The sequence below is a fragment of the Platalea leucorodia genome (genome assembly GCF_965183815.1).
Source record: "Platalea leucorodia genome assembly, chromosome: 14".
Taxonomy (NCBI): Eukaryota; Metazoa; Chordata; class Aves; order Pelecaniformes; family Threskiornithidae; genus Platalea; species Platalea leucorodia.
Genome location: NC_138836.1, coordinates 11,518,504 through 11,544,628, shown reverse-complemented (window position 1 = coordinate 11,544,628; position 26,125 = coordinate 11,518,504). Strand labels below are relative to the sequence as shown.

At 53.6% G+C, this 26,125-nt stretch overlaps 1 protein-coding gene across 1 annotated transcript; it reads left to right on the top strand.

Annotated features, from left to right (window-relative positions):
• Positions 1-50: 50 nt before the first annotated feature.
• PMP22 (peripheral myelin protein 22) lies at positions 51-19,516 on the top strand. Its single transcript, XM_082326679.1, has 5 exons — positions 51-179; positions 1,028-1,128; positions 2,299-2,389; positions 13,760-13,900; positions 17,885-19,516. The coding sequence occupies exons 2-5, from the start codon at positions 1,051-1,053 to the stop codon at positions 18,049-18,051; spliced, it is 477 nt and encodes a 158-aa protein (XP_082182805.1). The 5' UTR covers positions 51-179; positions 1,028-1,050; the 3' UTR covers positions 18,052-19,516.
• Positions 19,517-26,125: the final 6,609 nt, after the last annotated feature.

The window sequence follows — 26,125 nt, the reverse complement described above, 5'->3', positions numbered from 1 at the left end:
GGCGCTGCCGCATTTATAGGAGGAGCGGCCGGGCCCGCGGCAGGGCCCTCCCCGTCCCGCGGACGCAAGCGGGGCGGTGGCCCCGGTTAAAGGGGAAACTTGACAGCGCCGCCGCCCGCTCCGCTCCGCTCCGCTCCGCTCCGCTCCCGCCGCCCAGCGCCGCTCGGCTCCGCCGCGACGTGAGTACGGCCCGGCCCGGGAGGGGAAGAGCCGCCCCGAGGGGGAGAGGGGCTGAGAGACCCTGCGGGGTCCACGGGGGAGAAAGATTGGGGAGCCCCCCCCGCCCCCGCTCCGGGGGTCCTCTAGGGAGAGGGGTCAGGGCAGCCCCCCTCCCCTCTTCTCCGAGGGGAGATGGGCTGAGGAAAGATACCCCCCCGGGGGGAGAGGGGCCAAGAGAGCCCCTGCTGGGGGTGCCGAGGGGAGATGGGCCGGGGAGACCCCCCCAGAGAAGAGGAGCCTAGGTAGATGCCCCCCACCCCGGGGTCGGCAGGGGAGATGGGCTGGGGAAAGCCTCCCCTGGGGAGAGGGGCCGGCAGAGTGACCCCCGGGGTCCCATGGGCAGGCGGGCAGAAGAATCCCCCCTCCTGGCAGAGAGTGGCCGGGGTAGCCCCTTGGGTGAGATGCGCCGAGATAGCCCCCCCCGGGGGTGCCGAGGAGCACACTGCCCTCGGGGAGAGGGACCGGAGCCCCCCCTCGGAGGAGAGGGGCTGGGGGCCCCCTCGGGAAAGCCCCCGCGGGGGTTCCCAGGGGAGGGGGGCCGGGGCAGCCCCGGTGAGAAGTCTTGGGGGATCCCCGGGGGTATCGGGGAGCGGGGCCGGGCGGAGAGCTCGGACCCCCCCGCCGCCGTCGGCGGGGCCCGGGGGGAGAAGCCCGGGAGCCGGGCGCTGCCCGAGCATCCCCGGAGCGGGGCGGGCTCCTGCCGCCGGCGGGGCGCCTCCTGCTGCCCCGGGCCGGGCCCCGCACACACAGACACAGACGGACACACGGACACAGGCACAGCCTCAGCAGCATCCGTCTCCCCCTCCAGTTCGGCCCTCCACCACCGCCAAGATGCTGCTTTTGCTGCTGGGGATCATCGTGCTCCACGTCACCGTCCTGGTGCTCCTCTTCGTCTCCACCATCGTTAGCGTAAGTACGGACTTTCCTCTGGTACCGGCAAGGCAGAGAGCGGCCGGCGGGGTGGTTATGGCATGGCAAGACCAGGTGGTGTTATTTTTATTTGTGGTTTATCTTCCAGCCTGGCTTTTCGCAGGAAACCTTTACTTGCCGGTCTTACTAACAGTGGGTTTTTGGAGCGCTGTGCACAGAAAGCTCTTTCCGCGTTCGTGCTGTCAGGTGCAACTGGTGGGTGGCTTGGTTGTGTGCGGCAGCGGGTGCTCAGGGCATCCCCGTTAGTGCCGATGCCCTGTTGGAGCCCATCTCATCGTACCCGTGCTGGTTCGCAGCCTCAGAGCACCCAAAATACCCTCCATGGGCCTGAAACCGCACTCCCCGCTCATAAAGGAGCTCCACCTGCTAACGGGCTTCAGCCCACGGGACCAGTACAGCCAGTCTGAGCAAAACCCCTTGAAATGGGACTGGTTTGGGCGCTGGTTCCTCAGCACCAGCAGTTTTGCTCTCCAGCTCTGCTCCTTTGGGGCTGTGAATTAGGCACAGCCTCTCTCCTAACCCAGATGGGCTCCTGCTGGTGATTCTCAAGGCTTAAGCTTTGCAAGCAGTGGGAAGATTGAGGGTTGGATGCTGCACAGAGGGTTCCCAGCACCGTTCTCGGTCCAGAGCCCAGTTTAACACGTCATTTACTTAGGAAGAGGTTTGCCTTGGTTTTAAGGCAGCAGTTTTGTGGAGCTGGTAAGTTCCAGGCTTGCTTCACCAGGTTCTTCTTTCCCTTTTTTTCCTTTTTTTTTTTTTTTTTTTTTTTTTTTTTGGTGGTAATAGTAGTAAAAGACGTTACAAAAATCTTCCGAGTCGTTAGAAATCACGTGGAAGCATTCAAATAGCCCGGCCGGGCACTAGGCCGGCCGGCAGAGGGGAGGGAAGCGCGCGTCCCCCGCGGGACTCGGTCCGTGTTTCAAGAGAATAAAGAGCTTCTGTTTTTCTGCCGTTGAGGTGAAAGCAGCTAAAAGCAAATATCAGTATTTACTTTCCAAACCCTTTTCTAAAGAAAAGCACATGCCTGGGAGCACCCGGCCGGGCACACGCGTGCCGGTAGGTGCTGGGGCTGCTCGGTGCCGAAGCCTTGGCGGGGGGCACGTGGCTGCCGGCCGCCTCCCTGCTCACCGCGCTGCCGCTCTCTTGCAGCAATGGCTGGTGAACGGCGGGCACACGGCGGACCTCTGGCAGAACTGCACCTCCGGTAGCGTCTTCCACTGCCTGACGTCGTCCACGAACGGTGAGTGCTCCCCGGCAATCAGGGCTGTTGCTGCCCATTGCTTTTATTCACCTCCCCGGACTTATGAAATCAAGGGGGATTTGCCTGTGCAGGTTATTTGTGATTCCCTCTTGCTTTTCCCTGCACCCCCCTGAGGTTGTTGCCTCCCACCCCTTCCCTTTGCCCCCTCTGCCCTGTCCCCAGAGGGAGGGGCAGGGCTCCACCACGTTCCTGGTGTCCTGGTGGGGGCACGGGGCTGGCCCAGCAGCGGGGGATTGCTCCCCCCCGCCATATCAGTCCCTGAAGTTGCGATGGGGCTCAGCACGGGTACCAGACCCAATGCCCGTTGCTCTGCCCCGCTGCTCTCGAGCTGTGCGGCAGCTCCTGGCAGCACCGCGGCAGGGCGTTCGGCACACTCAGCCGCAGCAGAGGTGACTGGCTCGCGTGCTTTTTGGTGGTCTCCCGTTATTAGCCCATTTCCATTACACTTGGATGTATAAACAGGAGGCAGTCCTTGGAGCAGGGCTTGCTGGGCGCCCATCGCCCTGCTGGGAGTAGAGGGGCTGTTTTCCGCACGCCTCCCTCTTGCTCTGATTGTGAGGGGGTTTTAAAGATGCACGTGCCCCGAGGACAGCCTGTCTCCGGAGGACACCCTGTCCCCTCTCTCAAAAGCTGCCCTGTTTTTTGCTGCTGTGACAGGCTGAGTTTTTGGGCACGCTCCTCACCCTGTGGTTTGCTACCGAGCACCGAGCGTGGGATGCGCTGAGCCCTCAGGCCCTGCCTCAGCCTGCTGCTGAAACGGCCCCCGTGGCACCTGCACATCTGGGGCGGCTGAAGAGCCACCTCTGGACTAAGCTGGGCGAAGGCTGATGTCACGCTGGGTGACATCACCCAGTGACATGTTTGCTGAGGTCACCGGGGGAGGAGTGCTTGCTAAGACACCATGGCGCAGAGGTTCCAGGGCACCTAGTGCTACCGGTAACATGAAATCTGTGCTCAGGGAGTCAGGTGAGCCTGTGCCTCAGTTTCCCCAGAAGACAGGGCTAATGCGAGTCGTGCTGTGCCCAGCATTTGTTTTCAGTTAGCCTGGTTTTTGCTTTCCTGTGGAAACAGATTCTCCCAGTGTAACCCCCAGTGAAACCAGTTGTGAATCATAGTGGTGTCACTGGGAGCACAGTCACACTATGCTGGAAACATGGTCCTGGCGTAGGAGCAAACCAACGCCACGTGGTCTTGGCAAGGAGGGAATGGGCACGGTACAGAGCACAAAATACTTTCAAAGGGTCTTGCGGCGATGGGATACTGTCAGAGGTTTTTGGAGATTCAGGTCACCCTAGTCCTCAGCCTGCTGGCAGCAAAACACGCGTGGGTACCCCACGTGGGGAGGTGGATGCTGATGCTCACTCTCCCTCTTATCTTCCCTGCACTGAAAGCAGTGGAGCGTTTCCTTGCTTGGGCTCAGGCTCTGGTTTCGATGGGAGCGAAGCCACCGCCGCGGGTCTCTGCTGACGCCTGGTGGTGTCCGGGCCGGCTGGGAAGCGGCTGGACCCTGTCCCAGCCGAGGAGCCTTCTGGAGCCATGTCCTTCATCAGCAGTTGGCTGGTGTTGGCTGTATCTGCAGCGTAGGCAGGCTGCTTCACGGCCGTTCATGCGTGTTCCAAAACTGCTGAGCTTGCACTTTGAAATAAAAGGCAGCGATTGCCCCCCCCTGGAGTCCCAGAGCTGAGGGCTGTAAAGCTTCCCCAAATCTTTTGCTTTTCAAACCTGCACCCATTTTTCCTGGGTGTTTGCAGGATGCTGCGTGTCAGGGAGTTGTCAGTGTTGAGAGGGGCTTGTCCAAAATGCGGTTGGGATGCTTTCCTCCGCGTCTGACTGTCCTGCTGGGTGTTGCGAGTCTATATTGCCCTGTTCCCAGAAGCTGCTCGAAGGGGAGCTTCCCTCTGGATCCTTTCAGTGATGGATTTTTATCATTAAAGGGGCTATATTCAAGACGGCCCTGCTAAAAACGCGGTCCAGCAGCTCAGTTTGGTTGATAAGGTGCCCCAATGGGCTGCTGTTTGAGTAGAGGTGCATGGTGCTCAGGGCTTAAGGAGCTCTCTGACAGCTCTTATTTGTGTGAAAGCTCTGCTCTTGGCATCAGGAAAAGGGGGTTTTCCTTGGGCAAAAGCTTCTGCTCCCTCCTCCCCGTGGCAGGGGTGTGGGAGCAGTGCTGCTGAGGACCAGTTTTCATCCAGTGGGACCCTGGATGCAGGATCCAGAGCTCACCGGTGCTGTAGGAAGAGCAAAGCAAAAGATATTTCCTAGGTTTATGCAAGGCTTTTAAAATCTGCTTGTAAAAACAGGATAAAAATACCACTCAGCATCCTTTCCAGTGGGTCCCTGCACCCTCCCTCACCGCTGCCTGTCTCCGAGCCCTTTGGTCCCACCGCCCCTGTGCAGGAGAGCTGCGGTCGGCCACTTAGCGGAGTGACAGCGGGGACATGGGGCAGGGATGCTGTGGCAGGGCCACCTCTGAGGCTCGTGCTCATCCCCTGCCTGGTCCTTGTTATGCTCCTCATACTCATAAGGAATATGCTTACTTTCAAAAAATATGAAAAATCCTATACCAAATACCGCAAACCGTTCTCATTTAAATTTCTTTCAAAACACAGGCTGTGCATGCTACACTGGGTTGTAGAAAGCCTTAAGAATTTGTTTCTCTGTGCTTGTGCCAAGGACGGTGCTTAACGGTTAATCGCAGAGCGCCAAGGTCTGCTCTGGGCTAAGAGCAAGAAATCCTCGTTCAGGAATTTTGGCAGAACTTGGTCTTTACGTAGAGGCAGTTTTTCCTCTGGCCATCACAGTGGCCGCTGTAGTGCCGTTATTTCTTCCTCTCTTTTTGAAAAGGAGTGGTACTCCGTACTCGGAACATGTGCAATTCGGTAGGGCTGGGTCTCGCATTTTCAGCACGGATGGGGGCTTTGGGGGGCTTTGCCGTAGCGCCGGGGTGCTGGGTTTGTTGTGCTGTGATGCTCCCCTTGGCCTCAGCACGGTGAGGACGGATGAAGCCTCCTCTCGCCCACCGTACTGCCGCACAGGGACCCTTTTGTTTAGATGACCTTTATTTGGATGCCCAATGGGAAGATGAACTTGCTAAAACCAGGTGCCAGCAAGATTTGCTTGGTTTAACACTGGGGCAGGTTTGGGACTGTGGTCCTAACCTCATAGATTATCCTGTGGAGATTGAATAAGCAGCAAAACAACCCAAGGGTTGACCGCAGGACTGTCAGACCGTGGCTCCCCGGGACATTAGCAGACCTTGGGCGCAGGATGGAGTTGGCCTCGATGGAGGCTGAGCTCCCACCTCCCGCATTCCTCTCGGCAGGGCTCGAACCCCCCGTGTATGCGAGGGCTGAGCGGTCCCGATGGGAGCAAGCGCAGGGAGGGAGGAGGAAACGCCGGGACGGGGGCAGATGCCCACTTCTTCGCCTTTTACAACTGCCTGCTTGTTGCTTTGATTTCTGCGTTTGCTTGTTAAGATAATGACTTTTTTTTTCAAGAGGCCGAGAACTATGGAAAAAATGTTGCAATCTTTGCTTCGTTTGCGTTGTCAGACATTCCTGGAAAAGACTTATCTGAAGAATTCAGCTCTGAATCCCAGAATTGTGCGTCGTCACGGCTGCGTGCCAGCCCCCAGCTGTGCGATCCTGCTGCAGACACGGGGCACACGGCCGGACCTGAGCTGCTCAAGTGCTCTTAAGTAGATTCCACCCCAAATTTCCAGACAGTGATATTTTTTCCTCCAAAAATGGCCTTTTCTTTCCACAACTGAATTTTTTATGCAGGCAAGAGGAGTTTTCTCTGCTACTTTCTACTGCTCTTCCTCTGATTTTGGTGGGAATGCTGAATGTGGGAAAGCAGTGGGAACCTCCTTGGAGATCCCTACATCCTTCCGTAACGTCAGGAGGCATTTTTCCTGTTGTCTTCTTACACTTTCTCCTGTAGCTGCTCTGTGGCTTTCGCATGACTGGCTTGTTCACAGGCAGGCTGGTGTTTTTTGGCTTTTTTAAAGGGAAAAGAAAACCCCAAACCTTGGGAAACACACAAGCTGCCAGTCCACATGATTACTAAGTGCCGTGGGCTGTAGGATGCACCTGCTAATTTGCTGATGTGATGGCCACAAGCAAAGCCCAGGTGGGTCGCCCAGAGTGGAGATCTGCCCTGGAGCGCCCGGGTGGGCAGGGATGCACCTCCCGTCGATGGGGCAGGCACAGCCATGCACCGGGGTATTGCCCTGCTCTTCTGCACCCTGGTCTTCCCTCTTCCAGAGCCCCTTTGCTCTGGCAGATGGGACCCTGAGCAGCACTGCTGGTGCTTGAAATGCATTTTCTTTGTGCTGGAGGAGGCAGGAAGGGTCTTCATCCCTGGCACGAGGCAGGGGCATCTGCCCTGACCCATCAGCTGTTCCCAGGAGGAATCGCACTGCTTCTTCTCCACTTTAAAATGCATAACAGAAACATCTGAACCCATTGCTTTTGCTTTTTCAGCTCCCCAGAGTGGCTTTGCTGCCCTTTTTCTTTCAAATTCTTTGTTCCAGCAATGCTGGACTCACATGACATAGAAAAGGTACGGAGAGATGGATAACTTGCTCTAATCCTTTTTGTGGCTGCAAACGATGTTGCAGGGCTTTGTTGAAGCTTTGCACTGAGGTAAATTATTTCTCAATGTCTAATTCCATTATTGAGAGCGGGTATAAAATATCTCAACAAAAAGAGATGGGGGCAAATTCCCCTCCAGCCCACTGGAAGAGCTGAGACTGCACCAACTGGATCAAGACTTGGAGAACTGATCACTGGTGAGGAGGTATTTCCTAGAGCAGGAGGGTGAGGTGGAGGCAATAGTCCAGTCACCCCTGCAAAGTAGAAGTTCAAAGATTTAAAGATTCAAAGATTTTAAAAATGGTTTCAGCTATTTATTGAATGATAAAGTAACCTTCTGCTCCTATGCTGTGCTGTCTTGCTGAGTCTGCGGGCACAGCGCTGTTGCAGCCTTTTGCTTTGTTTCTGCTGGGCAGCTGCAAACTAGCAAGAAATTACCTGTATTTAAGGATGCTGAGTCTGTTATAATAAAGCCCTGCAGTAAATACTGGATAGCCTGTGTGTGCGTTAATGCACAGCCTTTATACTTGAAGTTCTAGCCCTCAGCTAGCCACGTTCAGCTTATGGACCACAGGTACAGATGCCTTGATTTGGGGACATCCGAGGTCCTTCAGGGACTTCACAGTTTGCAGCAGAGTAGCAAAGAGCCAGCTTTTAATCTCGGCAGTTTGTGGGTCTGGGGCACCCACTTTGCTGTTAATGATAGAAAATTTTCTTTTGTCCAAAAAAATTCCTTTGTCCAAAGAAGGGCAATGAAGCTGGGGCAGGGTCTGGAGCACAAGGCTGGGGAGGAGCGGCTGGGGGAGCTGGGGGGGCTCAGCCTGGAGAAGAGGAGGCTGAGGGGAGCCCTCATCGCTCTCTGCAACGGCCTGGAAGGAGGCTGGAGCCGGGGGGGTCGGTCTCTGCTCCCCAGGAACAAGCGATGGGACGAGAGGGAACGGCCTCAAGCTGCGCCAGGGCAGGTTTGGGTTGGATATTAGGAAAAATTCCTTCCCCCAAAGGGCTGTCAGGCCCTGGCCCAGGCTGCCCAGGGCAGGGGCTGAGTCCCCATCCCTGGGGGGATTTAAAAGCCGTGTAGATGTGGTGCTTAGGGACATGGTTTAGTGGTGGGCTTGGCAGTGCTGGGTTAATGCTTGGACTTGATGATCTTAAGGGTCTTTTCCAACCTAAACAATTCTATGATTCTATAGATAACATTTGCCTAACTCGGGCAGGGTTGAACCCCTCTCTGCCAGCTTGTGGGTGACTGTAGCTTGCTGCTAAGTTGTCTAAAATAAACTGTGGGGTATTCCAGGACAATATTTTGTATTTCAGATCAGTTTCTGCCATAACCATGTTGCCGGCCATATGAAAGGGATTTCTTCTGCTTAAAACCAGGTTTTTGTTGTTGCTTGTTCTTCTTACAAAGAGCATCTGATAAGGAGAGGTAGGGAACCAGTGCTGTTTTCCCTGCTCTCGGCTGCTTGGCTCCCCTATTTCTGCATAAGGGGGGGTTGGTCAACTTTCCTTGCTGGGTGGGAGGCTTTGGCCCATGGAAGAGGAGCAAAAAGGAGGAAGAAGGCAAACCTGTGGGTAAACTATGACTGCAAAACCAGAAGAATGGGTGGGGGGGTCCACTGTAGAGTGCAGTGCTGGAAAACTTTTAATCCGACCATTTTTTGGCCTTGATGAGACTCTTGGGTGTCCCCGTGGCCACAGGCTGGGTGTACCCCAGCAGCGTGCCTGCGGGTCGGCACCACCGCTCACTGTCCCTGCTCCTGCTGCCTGGACTTGAAATCAGTGGGAGTTGGTACCTAAGCCCTTTGGAGGATCTGAAATGATGTAGCTGCCACCTCAGCTCGCTCTCACACACGAGCCAAAAGGAGATCAGAGCCACCACACTGAGGGTCTCGGAGGGGAGCTGGCTCAGGCATCACGGAGCTGTTGGAAGGTGTTTTTCACGGTGCCAGCAGCTTTCTGCTGCCTCGGCAGCGTTGGAGGTTGCCTCTGGGGGATGTGAGCTTCGACGGTCAATGGGACGGCTGCTGCGGCTTCATGGCTGAACCACAGAGATGCAGAGGACAGGCCATGCTCCGAAAACTGCTCACGTTTGAGTGTGGTGGCTCTGGAGAGCTATGGACCTCCTGGCCTCAGGGACTTTTTGGATGGAGCTTCGAGGAGAAGGCAAAAGGGAGGACAGCCAAGAGGAAAAGAGGACAAGAGGAGAAAAGAGGGCTTTGAGGGTTTCATCTCCTTCTGAAGGGAGCTACAGAAGAGGACCAGGAAGTCTCGGGCAGGAGTTGCAGCACCGTGTTCATTCACTGCCTCCCCGCAGCCCTGGTGTTTCCCACCTCCTCATCCCCTGGCCCTTACAAATACCTTGGGAGCTCTTTAAAATCCCCCTTTTCTGGTGGGACTTCCAGGAATACCTCGATCCAGCACCCTGCAGTCCTCTCCAGGGAGTGGACATGGGAGGATAGGAAAGGAGCAACTGTTGGGTGAAAAACTTGCTTTTCCCAGCTTGAGCATCCAGCAACCCAGAGCACAGCTGGGGAAGGTTTGAGCTCGTGCTGGTGGGAAGTCGGGGACCGAAGCAGAAGAAAGTTGCAATGTCATGGAGATGTTTTCTCCCTAGGAGAGCTTAGCGGCTCTGCTGGATGTGGCTGAGGAACTGTGATGCTGTTCTCCCCAACAGGAGAGAGGTTCGCTTTGAGCGGTGGGGCTGTGGGTGGTGGTGGGAGCATCTGTGCTGCTCAGGAATAGCACTGCAGGTAGCTGAGCTTTTTTGCCTTTCTGGCTTGCTACAGTGAGTTGCCAAGGGGCAACAGTCTGAATTTCAGCCCCAGAAGAACGATGCAATAGAGCTAGTATTTCTGCATCTTCAGTTAACCCCTTTTCAACCCTCTTAAGGGGTGCTTGAATATCAAGGTTTAAAACCACTGCAAGCCCCTGCGCTTGTGATGTGACCCGTCTGCTTCATAGGCGAGGATGCAAGTTGGGTTCAGGTTCTTGATCAGACCTTGAAGCCTGAAAGTCTGCTTTGGAAAAACTCTGCTCAGAAAACACATCTTTTCCTGGCAGACCTGGGCTGGTGCCTTTGTGCCAGCAGATGCATGTGCTGTTCCTGACCCTGCTGATATTTAGTTCGCAGCATTGAAGAAGCAGGTTTTACCATGCAGATGTGGTCATGAATTTCTCCTCCCTCTCATTTTGTATATATTATATACTACAGTTACCTCCTTAGGGGATGCTTTCTTCCTGAGAAGTGGTTGCTTTCTAAGTGTACAGTGCATACGCAGTTTGCAAAGGGAAAGCTCTACATACAAAATATATAGCATCAGCTGCAGGTCACGGCACACAGGTGCTTTTAATGCATAGCACTAATTTAGTGATGTCTTAAAGCGAGTGTATAAGCTGATTGCTCAAATAAGTTCCTTTTCAGTTTGCACTTTATTCTTTCTCCTTGGCTGGGTCAAAAGAAGATAGGGTGTCTATGACAGAGCAGTGAATTACACCCTGGGGAGCCAACACCAGTCCTTTAAGGCCCTCTGCTCCTGGCCAAGGGCATGCTTCTGCCTGCCCCATCAGTCCTGCTCAGCTGCACCCCTTGTCTGGGTATAAAACCTCCCTGTGAGCAGGACTGGGGCTTTGCTGGAAAGGGTTGGGTTAGCTGCTGTCTTTCTGAGGGACTTCAGCTGCAATTTCTGCTCTAGGTTTCAATTTCTGCTCTAAGTTTCACTTTCTGCTCTGGGTTTCTTTCTTTCATGTTAGACTTGAGGGCAGTGAAATGTGGTTTTCAGCATCCCAGGAGTGAAGTCTTTTCCCTGCTGTTATAAGTGGTAGTGTGAGCATATCAGGGCTTGCAAAGCTTAGGGAAATTTTCAAATTTGTTTTGTAAAAGCTTCTTACCTCATTTCTGACTGCCTGAAAGGGCTCTAGAAAGGCTCTCTCCGGAAGCGGTGTGCAGGGTGTTATCTGTCCTTTCCACTCCGTTTCCTTTTCTTCCTCCTCCCGAAGAGCAAAGATATACACGCGGAGCTGAAGAGATGCAGGAGAAAAATGGAATAACCGACTCGTTGCCCAGGGGAAACCACAAATAACAGCCTGGGAGTAAACAGTGCTGACAGCCCTGCAGTACAACCCACGGGGCCCAGACCTCCCTGTAGGAAACTTGCTTTATTTTTGAAAGCCTATAGGTAGGACACAGAGCTAATAGCAAAGGAGTTAAAAGCACATGGAGTTGAGGAGGTAGCAAACCTATCTGCAGTTATAGTGGTGTTTTCAAGTGTATTGAAGGCAATTAGCCAGCCTAATACAGCTGAAGTCTATGGGCAGCTGGGCTTGGATTTAATGGGAGTATAGCAGCTTGCATTTGTGGGTCTCTGAGCCACGAGTAAAGGGCTGGATGTGAGCAGGCCCAGAGCTCGGGTCTGCGGGATCATCTCCTGATTTCCCTGCTCACAAGCTCGTGCGGCTGCTGCTCTCTGGCTGCAGCAGAGCAGCGCGGCTGGCCGCCGAAACCCCTCGCTCAGTGCCTGCCTTTATATTCCTCTGACACAGCTCTTTATTACAATGGGATTTTGAAAAGCCCATATAAATCATTCACATTCAGAACCAGAAAAGAGGCACAGGGAGGCGGATGCAATTAAAAGGGCAGCTCGGCTCAGCTTTCCGTCTAGACAGCCCTCTCCTAAAATAACCGGCAGTTGGAGCATCCACCTCCGAGCAGAAAGGGCTCCTCTCCGGGCCGGATCCCGTGGCCTTTGAAATCACAAAAGACTTGGCTTCCTGGGTCCTGGACCAAACTGCAGGGCTTGGGGCCAGGCAGGCTTTGGCTCCACTGGTGCACGGAGCTGGACCCGGCTTTAGGGCTCGGGAAAGGCTGAGTCAAGAGCTCAGCTTCCCAGACCTGGGGTGGGAGCCCTTTCTGTGCTGAAGTGTGGAAGCAGATTGCAGTTCAGCAGCTGGACACCCTCTAACCATAATTCTCCGACCCCATCTGAACGATGATTTATGACTTCATTTTTAGCAGTGCTTGAGCCGCTTCATCCCCTCCGTTGCCCACTGGTTTAGCATGGCCAGAGCCAAAGGTCAGGTGTGGTCGAGGCAGGGCTGTTTCCCTGCCTGGGCAGCTGAGATACATGAAATATATGGGACATTTTGTGTGCCACACTGGGATTTCCTGGAAGCAGTGATAGCTGGCGGCATTGGCATGAGTGAAGCACAGCAGCTCTTTAGCAGGGCCCGTTAATGCTGCAGAATAGTTGGGCACGGGAAGCGTGAAAAGGAGGGGAAGGAAAAAGCTGTCTGCGATGAGCAGAGGCCGCTCTGGGTGGTTTCAGTCTGCTGTGGTGAGCAGGGCCTGAATTTGCTCCGTTGCATGAATGTCAGGAGGCAAGATGCAGACAAGGGGTAGAACTGATGGTCCAAAGCCAAACACGCCAGACGTTACTGAATTGCGCAGGATGCTCCCCGCAGGCATGGTTTTGCTGGAAGGGCTCAGGCGTGGATCGTCATTGCCATCCCAGCTGAAGGCTGGACCTCGCTCTCCGGTTCAAATTCCGCTCTCACCTCCATGAGTGCAGCTTGCGAGGATTTGGTGGGGAAGCGCGATCGCTCTTCTGGAGCGGACGCTGCTCTGGGCGGTCCCAAATGGCCTCATTTGCTGCACCAAATATTGAAGGTTGCTAAGCTGAAGCGTAGCTTTATTTGGAAGTTTTGCTATGTTTCAGCTATTTGCTGCAGAAAGCCGTTTCTTGCAGCGTGGAGCTGGGGGAGCATAGCTGGTGGGAGTAAAACTGTGGCAGAAACATGGGACTGGGACTGAGACTGCAGTGCTGCCTAATTCCCCCCTGCCTGAGGATCCAGCCCAAAGCATGATTTTTCTGCCTTTCACTGAGTGGTTTGTGCCTCAGTTTACCTGTACTGAGTCCTGTTCGGCTTTCATGGTGAATTAATCGATGTTTCATCCTTAAAGACCTCTCAAGGAAGGCTGCAAGTACTCATTTTGATCTCAAACTTTATAAGGAAAGGGAAAGGCAGAGGTATTTGTGAGCACAGCCCCGTCCCGGTGCTGCGAGGCACTGCCTCTTTCTGTCAAGCTGCGGCAGCTCATGGGATGGAGCGGCATTTTGCTTGTTTATTTATATTTTTTTTACGCGGGGAGTTACACACCCACGAAGCCTGGAAATAGCTGGGCAGTGACTCACACAGGGGCTGGTTTAACTGGTCTGCTCTGGGAGGCAGCTGCGTTTGGCAGCTGGGGAAGGCTCTTTCCAAAAGGTTTGACTCTGCGAGGGCAGAGGGTGTCTCATTCGCTGTATATTTATTTCACCTCCGAGCTTGGCCAGCTCGGTGTCTCACGGCTTGTTGCACATGGCTTTTCTGGTCCTAGTACAGCTGAACTCCCAGGGCCTGACACGAAGCTGGGAGAGAGGCTTTGTCTTAATTTCTTCAGGCTTCAGATCAGGGCTAATATCTCTGCTCATATTTTATTATAAATGCTCCCTGAGAAAGCGTGTGGCCCTGCAATTCATTTTACCCCAGCATGTTGGTCCATGCACATGTCATCCTAAATCCCGGGCAGCATCGTGCCCATGCTGAGGACCTCACCAGCGGCACTGGATGTGGCCACATCCCCCAGCTGTTATAAAACTTAATGGGAACCAGGGGCGGGATGTTGGCATGGGGGATGATGCCGAGGCCATGGGCTGTGGTGGGGGCTCGCTATCTGTGGTGCCCGCACTGAGATTTCCGTCTGTCTGTCTGTCCCCAGAATGGCTGCAGTCTGTCCAAGCGATGATGATCCTCTCCATCATCTTCAGCGTCTTGTCCCTGTTCCTGTTCTTTTGCCAGCTGTTCACGCTCACCAAGGGCGGGCGGTTTTACATTACTGGAATCTTCCAAATCCTTGCTGGTAAGTGGGGGCTGATCGATGGGGCTGTCACTGGTGGGGAAAGGGCTTTCAAGCAGAGGAGAGGATAATGGTGGAAATGAGCATGCTCTTGGGTACCGAAGCAGAAGGGCCATCGAACTGGCTCTTGCATGGCTCAGTGAAGGGAAAGGGGGATGAATAATTTGGGTCTGTTAAGGTCTCGCACACCCTGGGATGGGGTCCGGCTGTCAGGGTGTGTTATGCATCCAAGATCCCTGCCCTTGCATCATGGAAGGTGCAAGAGGGTTGCTGCCCTGGCTGGGGAGGTTTCAGAGGGGCAGGGTGCCAGACCTGCCGAGCCGGAGGCAGAGCTGTGCCAGCGGTGCCGGGTGGTGGGCAGGCGGGGTGCGGAGGCTGCCGGACCGAGGACGAGTCACCCCGCAGCTCTGCTTCTTCTTCCCACAGCTCGGGGTGGGTGCTGACGGTCCAGGGTGGCTGTGCTGGCGCTGGGACCCACCTTCGCCGGGCCGGGCGAGGTTTCCGCAACTGCTGGCAGGGTGGGGGAAGTAGTGACGATCCTCTTTTGGCAAAAGAGGATCTGACGATTATTTATAAACTTGCCATAAGGGGGCCTGGTGCTTTCCACATCAGCAAAGAGCTGCTGGAGCGTGCAGGGTGAGCCAGCTGACTTTGAACTGTCAGTTACTATTTTTAACTCTTAAAGAACTCAGCACTGGCAATGAGCCATGGTTCATGTTCTACGTTGCAGTTCTCCAAATATAGATGCTGTAAAGCCACTGGCTCCATTTACATTTCTACGTATGAAACCACTGGAGAGGATTTTCAAGTGTTCAGACTAGAAAAATTAAATTGTGCAACGAGGTTCTGGCTAAATTATGACAGACTGTCTGGGAAGGAGACAAATCGTTTGCTAGAGCTTTAGATGTTAAATTAAAAGCCACCCTAGGTCCTGCCACTGAATCAGTGAAAAAACTCATCCACTGAATTTAGACAAAGTTTCTGAGCATCCTCTAAGCAACTGGCCTTCACAAACCCTGGAAAAGTTTAGAGCTAACCTTTATTAGCAAGTCTGGCATGAAATCTGTTATAAGTGTAACTGCTTGGCCATAATGCAGGTGATGAGTTCAGAAAGATAGATGTGTAGAAAGAAACCCATTACAGCCATGGAGACAAGGAGGGGAAATGGGCATTAATAATGCAATTATCTGCCTGAGAGCTTGTCTAATAGATCTGGGAGCAGAAGGCTTCTCTCTCCTGAGTGATTGCGGGTGAATCCTCATTCTCAGAGGAAGAGAAAATGGGATTGCAACCCTCCTGTCCATGCTGTGCTGGGTGTCCTAAGGGGATGCAGGGTCAGGCCGTAGACCTACTGTCTCTTCCCTTGTTGGGCTTGAGGCATGGGTCAAGTCCATCCCCAGCCACTATGAAGGACGGGAAAAGTGTGACCTGATCTCCATGAAGCTTCCCCATGGCCTGGGGAACCCGTAGGCAGAGGTCTGAGTCTGGATGGACCATGCAGAGGTGAGCACTGGTGGCCATCCTTGCGGTTCTCCCCAGCCAGGGCTGGAGGAGGGGGCTCAGGGCAGCTGTGGTCTTTGTGACCCTAAATTTCAGGGTTGTTGGTAGGAAACAGGACATGGCTGCGCCAGCGCTGCCAGGAGATCCTGCCTGGAGGTACAGATGGCTCTGGTCAAAGGAGCTGAACCTGATGTGGTCTCCTCGCAGAGCCAACGGAGGAAATTCCTGTGGCCTTCAGGCCTTGCAGGTGTTCATCCATGCCTTGCAAAGCCCTGGCACCACAAAGCCCTGCTGCAGGTCTGCCAGGAACAGGGTTTTACCTGCTTGGGTGCTTTGTTCTCAGCTCCAGCAGAGCCGGAGAGGACCTCCCTCCTTCTGGGAGGGAATGAGAAGGCTCTTCCTGAAGCCCTCCATCACCCTGCACCTCCTCCCGGGGTGATGCAGCTTGGCAAAGCTGAGGGTCTCCAGGTTTGGAGCCTGACCAACAGCAATGCTGGACCTGAACCAGCAGGTGCCAGGAGCAGGACCACTGGGTGCTGTTGGGTGGCAGAGCCGGCAGTGGTGCCCTGAGAGCCAGGGAGGAGGGCAGGGGCTGGTCTCCACTACAACTTCGGCTGTGGCTCCGGGGGAATTGGGGAGTGGAGGTAAGGGTAAGAAGAGATGCACAAGGTCAGTTGGGTCTGTTGTGCAGCGGCACGGCAGGATGCATCCCCAGCATGTTCTCCACCCTGCTTGGAAACGTGCCCCGAAGTCCAGCTGAATTTGCCCTGGTGGGATTTCAGCTGTCACAAAGGCATGAAAAGGCCCTCGACAGTTCCCTGCCATCCTTGGTGGGTCCATCACATCCATGGGTAACTTCTCATAGCTGTGTAAGCCCAGCATGGGAGAGATGTTGGTTTGGGCCTCTCAGGGTTTGACCCAACTTTTCCATCACTCTCTCTAGCCTCAGCATCACTTTTATCCCTTTTCTCTCATCTCTCCCCCCCTACAGCTGCTGTCCCCGTGGGGTGGAGAGGGTAGGCTCAGCCTCGAGGGCTGTGCCTTCCACACGTCCTGCAGCTTTTTCCAAAGCCCTGCATTGAAGAGCTGAGCATAAGCATGCACCAGCACCCATCCCAGCTTGTCTGCAGGGCTGGGGCAGAATGCACAGACCTGCAGGAACAGGTTTTAGGTAGCATTTGCCCTCCTGGCCTGTCAAAGCAAGACTAGAGCGTGTTCTTAAAATCAGGCTCTAAAGTGGTGATGCATTATTGCTTGCATCGGTGCAAGCAGCTGAATGCAGCTGTTCTTTGCTTCCTGAGCATCTCTGGGCCAAAATCAGTGCAGATGCTGCAGAAATTGTCGCGTCCGTTTTGCCAAATTCCTCACGCGGACAATTGCTGCTGTATTCTCTGCTGTCTGTAGGTGACCGGCGTGGCCGCACGCCTGTTCTTTGTCCCACCAGCATCCGCATACAATTGTTGTGCTCTCTTTGCATGGGCTGGGGCAGTGGGAGTTGGCTCTCCTGCTTAGAGAATGCAAACTGCTCCAGCGGCACGTTAATGAAACGTATTCCCACTTCTGCACTTTCCTAGAACAAAGGAGCAGTGTCAAGTGGAATTACAGCTCAAATATCACCGTGGTTAAATGTAGGTGGTCCCGAGGTCCGTGCAGGGGATTTGGAACTCGGCTCCGACAACAGCCCCGCGACTGTATAATAGAGCTGCTGGGACTGACTGAAAGAGCTTGTTTTTGGGCAGGAATAGAGGTGGCTTTGTGTTAGCTCTGGGCAGTCCCCAACGCTGATGGGTTGGTTTTGCAACAAAGCTAAAATGCTGCCTACCGGAGCTGCGCCCAGCTGGACAGCCCTCGGGGACCTGCGCTGGCCCGTGGCTGGCGAGGATGGACGCCAGGAGCTGGGGAAGAGGGATGAGCCGCGGGCACAGCGGGGTTTGCAGAGAGCAGGGTTTGCAGTTGATCGCAGGGCACAGACCCTGCCCGGCCAGAGCATCCTTGGCCCCCAGCTGCACTTGCCTGGGCAGGTGATAAAGAAACTTTTGTGCTTTAAAAACAACAGGGTTTGTGTCTGACCTCTCACAGCACCTCTGGTAGGGTGGTTCAGGCTACAGTCTCGGTTTTAAATAAGCTGCCTAGGGGACTGGGGCTGGTCTGGAGGAGCAGCCCGGAGCTGGGGGATGCCCGATGCTTGCCGGAGGGATGGGTTAGCCCAGGCCATGCTCCGGCTTTGCTTGCTCCAGGGGCTCCGGCTTTGCTTGCTCAGAGCCTGGCAGAGATATCCCCCATTCAACTGCAGCCAGGGCAGAGCCCACAGCATCACCCCCCCAAATCATACCATAGTTTTTCAGGAGACAGGATACAAGGGGGCAATAATAAAAACAGTTTCCCATGCTGGCGTTGGGTATTATCCTCTCTGGCTCTGGGTTTCCAGCAGGGAACTGCTCCATGCGTGGCGTGGCTAACCCCTTCCTATGTGCGCTTCCCCGGCAGGGCTCTGCGTGATGAGCGGCGCGGCCATCTTCACAGTGAGGCACACGGACTGGCACCAAGCCTCGGAAAACACCTCCTACGGCTTCGCCTATATCCTGGCGTGGCTGGCCTTCCCTCTGGCCCTTGCCAGCGGCATCGTCTACGTCATCCTACGGAAGCGCGAGTGATGCCGCAGGAGGCAGCGTGGCGTGACAAGGGCACTCATGACGTCCACGGAGGAGACGGAGGCGGGGGAAAATAGACGAGAAAACGGAAAAGAAAATTAACAAAAAAAAAAAAAAAAGAAAAAAAAAAAAGAAAAGGAATAAACCCTCCCACCAAAACCAAACCCAACCGACCCCAAAAGGAAACACTCAAAGAGTTACTTGTTAATTGAAGATGTATATAGTATCTATGGTTTAAAAAACCTATTTATAACACTTTTTACATATATGTACATAGTATTGTTTGCTTTTGTTGACCATACGCTATGTTTTAAAGCCTAAAGCAAGTGCCTAAGGAACTATTACTCCTAACAGTGTAACAAGAGCGCAGTGATTTTTCTCTCATGCAAAATCCTCTTTGACCTGAACTCTCCTTCCCCATCCCAGCCCGTATTGAACCATCAGAAAATCCCAGCTCTGACTGGTTTTAGGCTGGCGTAAATCGGAGTTATGCCTGCTTATGCCAGCCGGAGGGTTGGTCCCCACTCCTGCCACATGCTGTGATCCTGGTAACTGAAGTGCACGTCCAGATCTGACGGGAGACGCTTCCGAAAGGTTTGAAGGATTTCGGAGCAATGGCTTTGATTGCCCCAAGTGCCTAAATGACTTATGTGCCTAAGTCCCATTGCCTTGCCACCACACCCACTGGGAATTTGGGCTTTTAAATCACTTAGGTTGAATTGCAATCCAGCGCGGGCTGTCCTCCTTCGCCCGCGCAGGCTCTGGGGGTGCCCCCGGTGCCCGTACCGGCGGGGCTGGGGTGTGTGCCGTGCCGTGCCGTGCCGTGCCAAGCGGTGCCAAGCCGCCGGGGCACTGATGCTCCCAACCGTGAAACGTGCTTTAGCCTTGCCGTGGAGCTAAACTACCGATGAGAAAGAAGCAAACCCAGTATACCTATGAAATCAAATACCAGATATATGAAATGGTGCTATCTATTTACCATTCCTTATATTGCTAGCCATTTAACCTTATTCACTGGAAATTCAGTTAACAATCTTGAGGTAAACAACGAAGCTAGAAATGAGAAATAATTCTGTGTAATATAAATGAGCTATAACTGCTTTTGTACTTAGACATGCTCCTACTATTATTTTTAATAAAGCATTTATAACCGAGGTTCCTTTTTTCCCCCCGTGGTCAAGAGGAACAGAAACAGCTCTGGGTGGAGCCCTGCCGGTCTTTGCTGCCAGAGCGAGATGTCTGTCCTCTGTCTGTGCGTCAGCGATGTGTCTGGCCATGAATTGAACGGGCACCTGCGCAGACCCCAGGCTGCCTTCTGAGGACTCCAGACACTGTGTTGCTGTTGTTGTTTTTGTTTCATTTTGGGGTTTTTTTGGTTCTTTTTTTTTTTTTTTTTTTGCTTTGCTTTTCTGATTTTATACCGACTGTGTGGACTAAGAAGCAATGAAATAAAAGTCAGAATAACTCAGTTGCTTCTGCTTTTTGGCATTTTTGCGGGTTAGAGCCAGGCTGCGCTCCACCACTCTGCTTGCACGCCTATCCCCAAGGTCTCCGTGATGCCGTGTAGCAGATTTGTGGGCTAATCCATGCCACTGAGAGGCTCTGAGCTCGCTGGGCTCTCTGTCTGGCAGATGTACCTGTGCCGGAGGGGTAAGACTGCAGCAGATCTAGTGCCAGGGCCAGGAACTGAGCTCAAGGCCCCGTGCCGTAGTGCTGGTGAGCGCTCATCTTTCTGCTTCTGTCCTAAGATGCTCCCATGATGTGACCACCAGCTCCCCAAAGACAGCAGCCAGACAGCAGCTGGCAGGACCACACTTATCCCCTCCCAGTCTCCTGAGCAGGGACGGTTTAGGTCAGCATCAGCTGCCCGGGGGGGATCCGGCCGGCTCTGCCACCCAGCACAAACAGCAGAAGCCTTTCAGTCCTGTGCGCCAAAACACCCAGGGCCTGGGGGTGGGGGTGCGATTACGGCCGGGGGGGTTAGCACATTGTGCGCAGTATGTGCAGCCTTAATGGCTGGCACGGAAGCGTTCACACTTCCGTTCGCTCATTCATTTGGCTATTACATATCCGAGCTGATGTAGCAACTGGTGCTGGCAGAAACACAATGGCTCTTGCAATGCCACGTGTTGAGGCCAGTTATTAACATCAGGCCAGATCCCAAAGCCCTCAACCCAGCCACGTCCCAAAGGAAAGGAGCAAGAGCTGCCTCGCACCTCCTTGGCTGCATGGCCATCCTGGATCCTGCTGGGCTTGGCACCGCGTACCTGGCAAAGGGGACAAATATTTCCCTTCTGAGGAGCACGTAGGAACACAGGTGGTTTTTCCCCTCCTGTGGGAAAATTAAAGATGCTCTTTCTCACTTTGGATCAGTATCTCAGAAGGCACAAAAAGGATGACTGCTTCATTTTTACCTCCCAGCGTGGTGCTCTTCATCCATTCAAGGTGTAAACAAGTGAGCGGCATCGGTTCCTATCAACGTCTCAGTGTTGCATAGTTGCTTCATCTCGGGGATGCATTTTTGAAAACATGCAGAGCAAGATGACTTTTGAAGTGGAAACAATGCAAAGGTTTGAATCCCTTTTGGAAAGGGTCCAAAGGGGAACTGCCACTGATTTGCACCAGAGTTGATGTCCCTGTCCCCCCTACCCCAAACTGTCTCACTTGGGTTGACTCCACTGGGTTGGAAAATGCCAGATCCTGTTACCCTGGCTGTCAACCATGGTGGCAAACATAGAATCATAGAATCATTTAGGTTGGAAAAGACCTTTAAGATCATCAAGTCCAACCGTTAACCCAGCACTGCCAAGTTCACCACTAAACCATGTCCCTAAGCACCACATCTACACGGCTTTTAAATACCCCCAGGGATGGGGACTCAGCCCCTGCCCTGGGCAGCCTGGGCCAGGGCCTGACAGCCCTTTCGGGGAAGAAATTTTTCCTAATATCCAGCCTAAACCTGCCCTGGCGCAGCTTGAGGCCGTTCCCTCTCGTCCCATCGCTTGTTCCTGGGGAGCAGAGACCGACCCCCCCGGCTCCAGCCTCCTTCCAGGCCGCTGCAGAGAGCGATGAGGGCTCCCCTCAGCCTCCTCTTCTCCAGGCTGAGCCCCCCCAGCTCCCCCACCCGCTCCTCCCCAGCCTTGTGCTCCAGCCCCTGCCCCAGCCTCGTTGTCCTCATTTGGACACGCTCCAGCCCCTCAGTGTCCCACACCATCAAACATGCCCCGCACCTCGGTGGCCTGTGGGGACGGGAGATGCTGGGCAAAACCACCAAGGTCCCTTTCGCAGCACCTCGAACGGGCTCCTTTGACGTTTTCTGCCTTAGTTCAGTCAACCTGGGCCTCTCCGGTGCCAGGGATGCGGGCGGGACGCGGAGGTGGGACCCAGGCTCCGGCTCCAGCCCCGGCCCCGATCGCGGTCGGCGGCCGCCGCCCGGTGGCTGCAGGCGGCACGGCGGGACGGGGAGCAGAGCTCCGCAGGGACCCCCTCCTCCTCCTCCTCTGCACCCCGACAGCCCGATCTCTGCCTGGGGGGGCTGAGATTTTTAAGGCGCATGGTCAGGGTGTCCCACTGGGTGACAATAGGGACAAGGCTGAAGTGATGTCCCCTGGGGTGGGAGCATCGCCCATCCCTGTGGGCGGCCGGTGGGTGATGGGACACAGCTCCCAGCCCTTGCCTGAGCAGTATGGAGGGCTGCCCCCACCCCAGGCATCTCTTACTGCCCGCTGGGAACGGCTGGGTTAAAGTACAAATAATTAATAATAAAAATGCTGGGAGCTCCAGAGGTTTCTAGTCTCGTCTCCTGCTCAGGGTGGGACCATCACCAACGCTAGACTGGGCTGGGCTTTGTGTAGCCAAGCCTTGAAAGCCTCCAAGTGTGGATAATCCATGACACTCCCCTCCTAGTGAAAAAGCCTTTCCTAAACACCAGCCTGAACTTCCCAAGCCTCAGTCTGCCCCTAATTACATCAAATGGCCATGGTGACCGTCCTCTAAACCCCAGCCCAGGAACCCAGCTCCACGAGGGACGTGGGGACCGGCACTTGGGCTGGAGGTACATCACCCACATCAGGTGCTCCATTCCCCACATGCAGCTCTTCCAGCTCACAAGATGACAGAAGACGTTAAGGCAGGACCCAGCAATTCTGCCCGATCATCTGTAAGTACACTTTGAGCTAAATGAAAGTCAAAATTTTCAGTGCACCCTGGGGCTACAGCCCAATTAAAATCAAGGCAACCCATAAACCAGCTAGCTGAACAGAACAGCAGCAGTATGGTACAAAGTGGCAGAGGGGTGAAAAAAACATTAGGGAAGTTTCTTTAATGTGTGTTGTATCATAAAAGCAATTGTTTAAATGGCTTTTCTAGGGCTCTCAGCAGTAAATACTTCTGAAAAATGCGCTGAGCAAATCTCATCTTCCTCTTTCATTTACTGCCTTGTAAATTGAAAAATTATGGTAGGAATAAAACCCGTCGGTGCCTGGGAGCGGCTGGGTTGCTTGCAGCCCCTGTCCCCGCTGTGGCTCCTGGGTGCAGCCGGGCGGTGGCAGCTCCGAGCCGCGCGTCCCGGGGCCCTGGGCGCACAGAGGGGCTTGGACCGGGCTTGGCCCCACTGCAGATCCAGGTAAGAATGGCCGGGGTGTCAACCAGCTGTCCTTGACCGGGGTGCCAAGCAGATCTCCCTGGCCGGGGTGCCAGCCAGGTCTCCTTACAAAGCCTGCAGCGGTGCTCTCCTCCGGGGCACGCTGGCGTTGCTGCTCTTCAGCTGCGGTCCTGAAGCCCTCTTTCTTCTGGCACCAACACAGCCTTTGCACATATAGATAAGGCAGGTGCTAGCATGCTGACCACACTTGGGAAAGCCAGCTGCTACAGCCATCACTGAGTGCCAGCTAATTAGTTAATTCTGGCTTGACTTCTTTGGTCAGCGTTGCATTAATTCAGGGAATTGCATTAATGCAGGGAAGGTTTTCTTCAGACCATAGTGGCTGAGAAGTAGCAAGAGGCTTTAGTCTGTCAAAATTAACAAGTCAACTCATTCAAGAATGACTCAACCAGGGAGTGCTCAGGTGTAGACACATGAAGATGAACCAAGTGGGATCAAGCATGGTTCTTTGCAGAGACCCAGGCTCTTGGGGTCACCTCAAAGTCAGCGAAAGATGCTCCAGTCCCTTCTCATCCTCTTGGCTGGAATCTGTTAATGAAGAAGGAAGGCACCTGAAGCAAATCCAGCATTTGTGACTGTAAGTCCATGTCAAGGGCCAATACCTTGCAGGGAGCGCCAGGCATCCTCATGACAAACTCAAGTCAATCAGCAAAGTGGCAAAGTTTCTTAGCAACATGCAATTAATTATCCTGCATAATCTGCATGGAGGAAGCAGTATGGGCAAGCGACCCTGGTGCTGTAAATCGAACAGCCCTGATACAAATCATTGCTTTCATTTTCTTTTCTACCTTGGCTGCTTAGTCTCTTTTTATTAACTAAATAAGATGAACCACATCCACATTAATTTTATTGCTGACATTCAGCAAGAACTGAGGTGAGTAGCAATTTTTTTTCCCATCTTTTTATGTTTTTATGTGATACAAATAATGTCAGATAACCTGTCCTGGATGGGGGGGGCTCCAAAGCTGCCCACTTCAGCCCTGTTCAAGGCTAGAAGAGCCTCAAATCACACGTGATTTGAGCAGGTTTTATTGTTATTTTGTAATCAGGTTAATTAAAACAAATGTTATAACACCACCACCACTAGGACTGGGCTTTGAATAAAACCATCCACTACAGACCTCCCCTGCCAAAATCCAAAGCACAGGGGTGCTGAGGGCTGGATTTTCCCCAAATGTGTTGGAGCTGGGATATGGTTAGTGACTGAATATTTAGATCCATTCAGGAGTTGGCTGGAGGAGTCTCAGCCTGCTTCCAGTGTCTAGCAACACTTCTTTTGCATCCATTACCCATCCCCTGAGCCCTCCCATCCCTCCACCACCCTCATCCTCCAGCCTGCCCTCAAACCTCTCCCTCCTGTCTCTGCCCTCCGGCACTGACCCTGCAGCCCTCCTATTCTCACTTGGTCAACTTTTTCCCCCCCGTAATTATTTAACGTGATTATGGATGCTTCCCTGAACACAGCCTCTTTGTGCGGTGATTTATGGAGCGCTTCCTCTGCCGCAGCTCCCCTCTCCCCTCGCGGGGACAGGCCGCTCGGGGCTGTGGTCAGGAGATGCCACTTGAGCCCAGATGCTGAGCACCGAGTCAGCGTGTGCAAGCGCTGAAGTCATAGAATCATAGAATCACACAATATCCGGAGTTGGAAGGGACCCACAAGGATCATCGAGTCCAACTCCTGTCCCTGCATAGGACAACCCCAAAAATCACACCATATGTCTGAGGGACATATAGTTGCGTATGTGAATTTGAATACAAAAGTCGATGGAAACTGATGAGGATGGGCAAATGTCTTCCTGAGTTTTACTACAACATAAAGGGATATGTAATGTCTACATGTAAAAATATAACTTTTTTTCTAAAGTAAAAAAATTTTAAGGCTAAGCTATTAAAAAATAAAGCTACTTTGAATTTATTAATAAGAGGTCACTGAGCAATTTCAGCGTTTAAGGTATAGTTATCACTGATTTAAGAGTTGCATTGCATGCATGAACAGCTAAAAGTTAGGGTATAGGCATTGTATTAGGGGAGGAGAAAAAGTTTAAAAATGAGAAATGATTCAACTTTCAGACATTGGCATATGGTAGTTTCCTCAAGCAAAGGAAGAAGTCCCCTGCCTTGAAGTCAGGAGGTGCCTGAGATGCTGCAGAGACACCCAGGAGTGTTCAGTGGGTCTAACCCCGATTTCAGCCAAGGATGATCTATGCCGGGGCTGAAGGCATACAGCTCCGGGGATGCTCCCGCAGGGTCTGTCCCTGGTGTGGTTTCTCACCCCTTAGCCCTCGCTGTGTCTGGCGTTGCCTCCACCCAAGGAGGTGCTGCCCCTTCCCTGGAGTGGGATGGAGAAAGGGCAGCTGTGATTGCCCAAAGCTGCAGAAAGATGCTCAGGGCTGGGCTGGAAGCTGGCGGAGCTCCTGGGCTCTGATCTCTGCCTCGTCCACAACGTAGGAGGGAGGAGGTCGGTGGTTGTGCTCCAGGACCCCGTCCTCCCACTTTCCTCCAGGCCTGCCGAGGGGCCATCCTGCTCCCTGCCCCACAGCCCCATGGCTGGTCATGGGTTTACCTTCTCCCTAAGCCTCCCAGCATTAACGAGCCACTTCTCCCCGGACTAATGAAAGGATAAAAGCACCGAGTTGTCCCTGGTTTATTCGCTTCCTGGGGGATAATGCAACATCTTTAATTTTCCCCAAAGGGCATGCTTTCCTGAGGGAATCTTCAGCTAGCACTTTGCAGGATGGTTTTATTGCCCCTCTGCAGGCACTGGGTAGGGAGAGGCTTTATTTTAAAGTGCTTTAACTGCTTCATTTCAGTCTTTGTCGGTTGTCTTTCCTTTCATATATACTTTGTTGGCTTTCATTTCCCAGGGCTCCCTCTTATCTGCCTTTGGAGGCAGCCCTTGTAAAAAAAAAACAAAACAAAAAAATCAAAACCCAAAGCACTCTCCCTGGGATGCTTTCAAGAGAAAGGCCCCTGCCCCCTTTCAAACCTCTTTTGAGAAAAATAGATCCTAACTCTGCGTACGCCACAGCCTACAAGAAAGCCTTTGAAGTAAATTAAACCAAATTAGTGTCTATGATATAGATGAGCAGAGGAGCTCCCTGCTGTGTTGCTGGCCTGGCCCTTTGCGTAATCTTTAACCCCTCTCCCTTGCTCCACGCTCGCCTCTAATTGACCGTGAAGCACCTGGGGGTGATTTGGAGGCGATCCCATCTGCCCTGTGCAGGGCAGGATTTCCTACCGCCCACACCAAGGGGCTGGGGAGTATTTAATAGCCCTGGGAGTAAGCTGGGATAATGAATTACTTTCCACCTTCCCTTCCCTGTGTTCAGTATCTTTTTTTTTTTCTTCTTCTTCCCCCTTAATGAGAGACCTCCTGAGCCCAGGGGCACCCCAGCATTGCCCCGGTGTCCCCAG

What these genes read in the sequence shown, in the direction of transcription:
- PMP22 (XM_082326679.1), top strand. Translation starts at nt 1,051, where the DNA reads ATGCTGCTTTTGCTGCTGGGGATCATCGTGCTCCACGTCACCGTCCTG. An exon ending in TCGTCTCCACCATCGTTAGC is followed by an intron (nt 1,129 to 2,298) that starts GTAAGTACGGAC and finishes GCTCTCTTGCAG; the next exon opens with CAATGGCTGGTGAACGGCGG. An exon ending in AATCTTCCAAATCCTTGCTG is followed by an intron (nt 13,901 to 17,884) that starts GTAAGTGGGGGC and finishes CTTCCCCGGCAG; the next exon opens with GGCTCTGCGTGATGAGCGGC.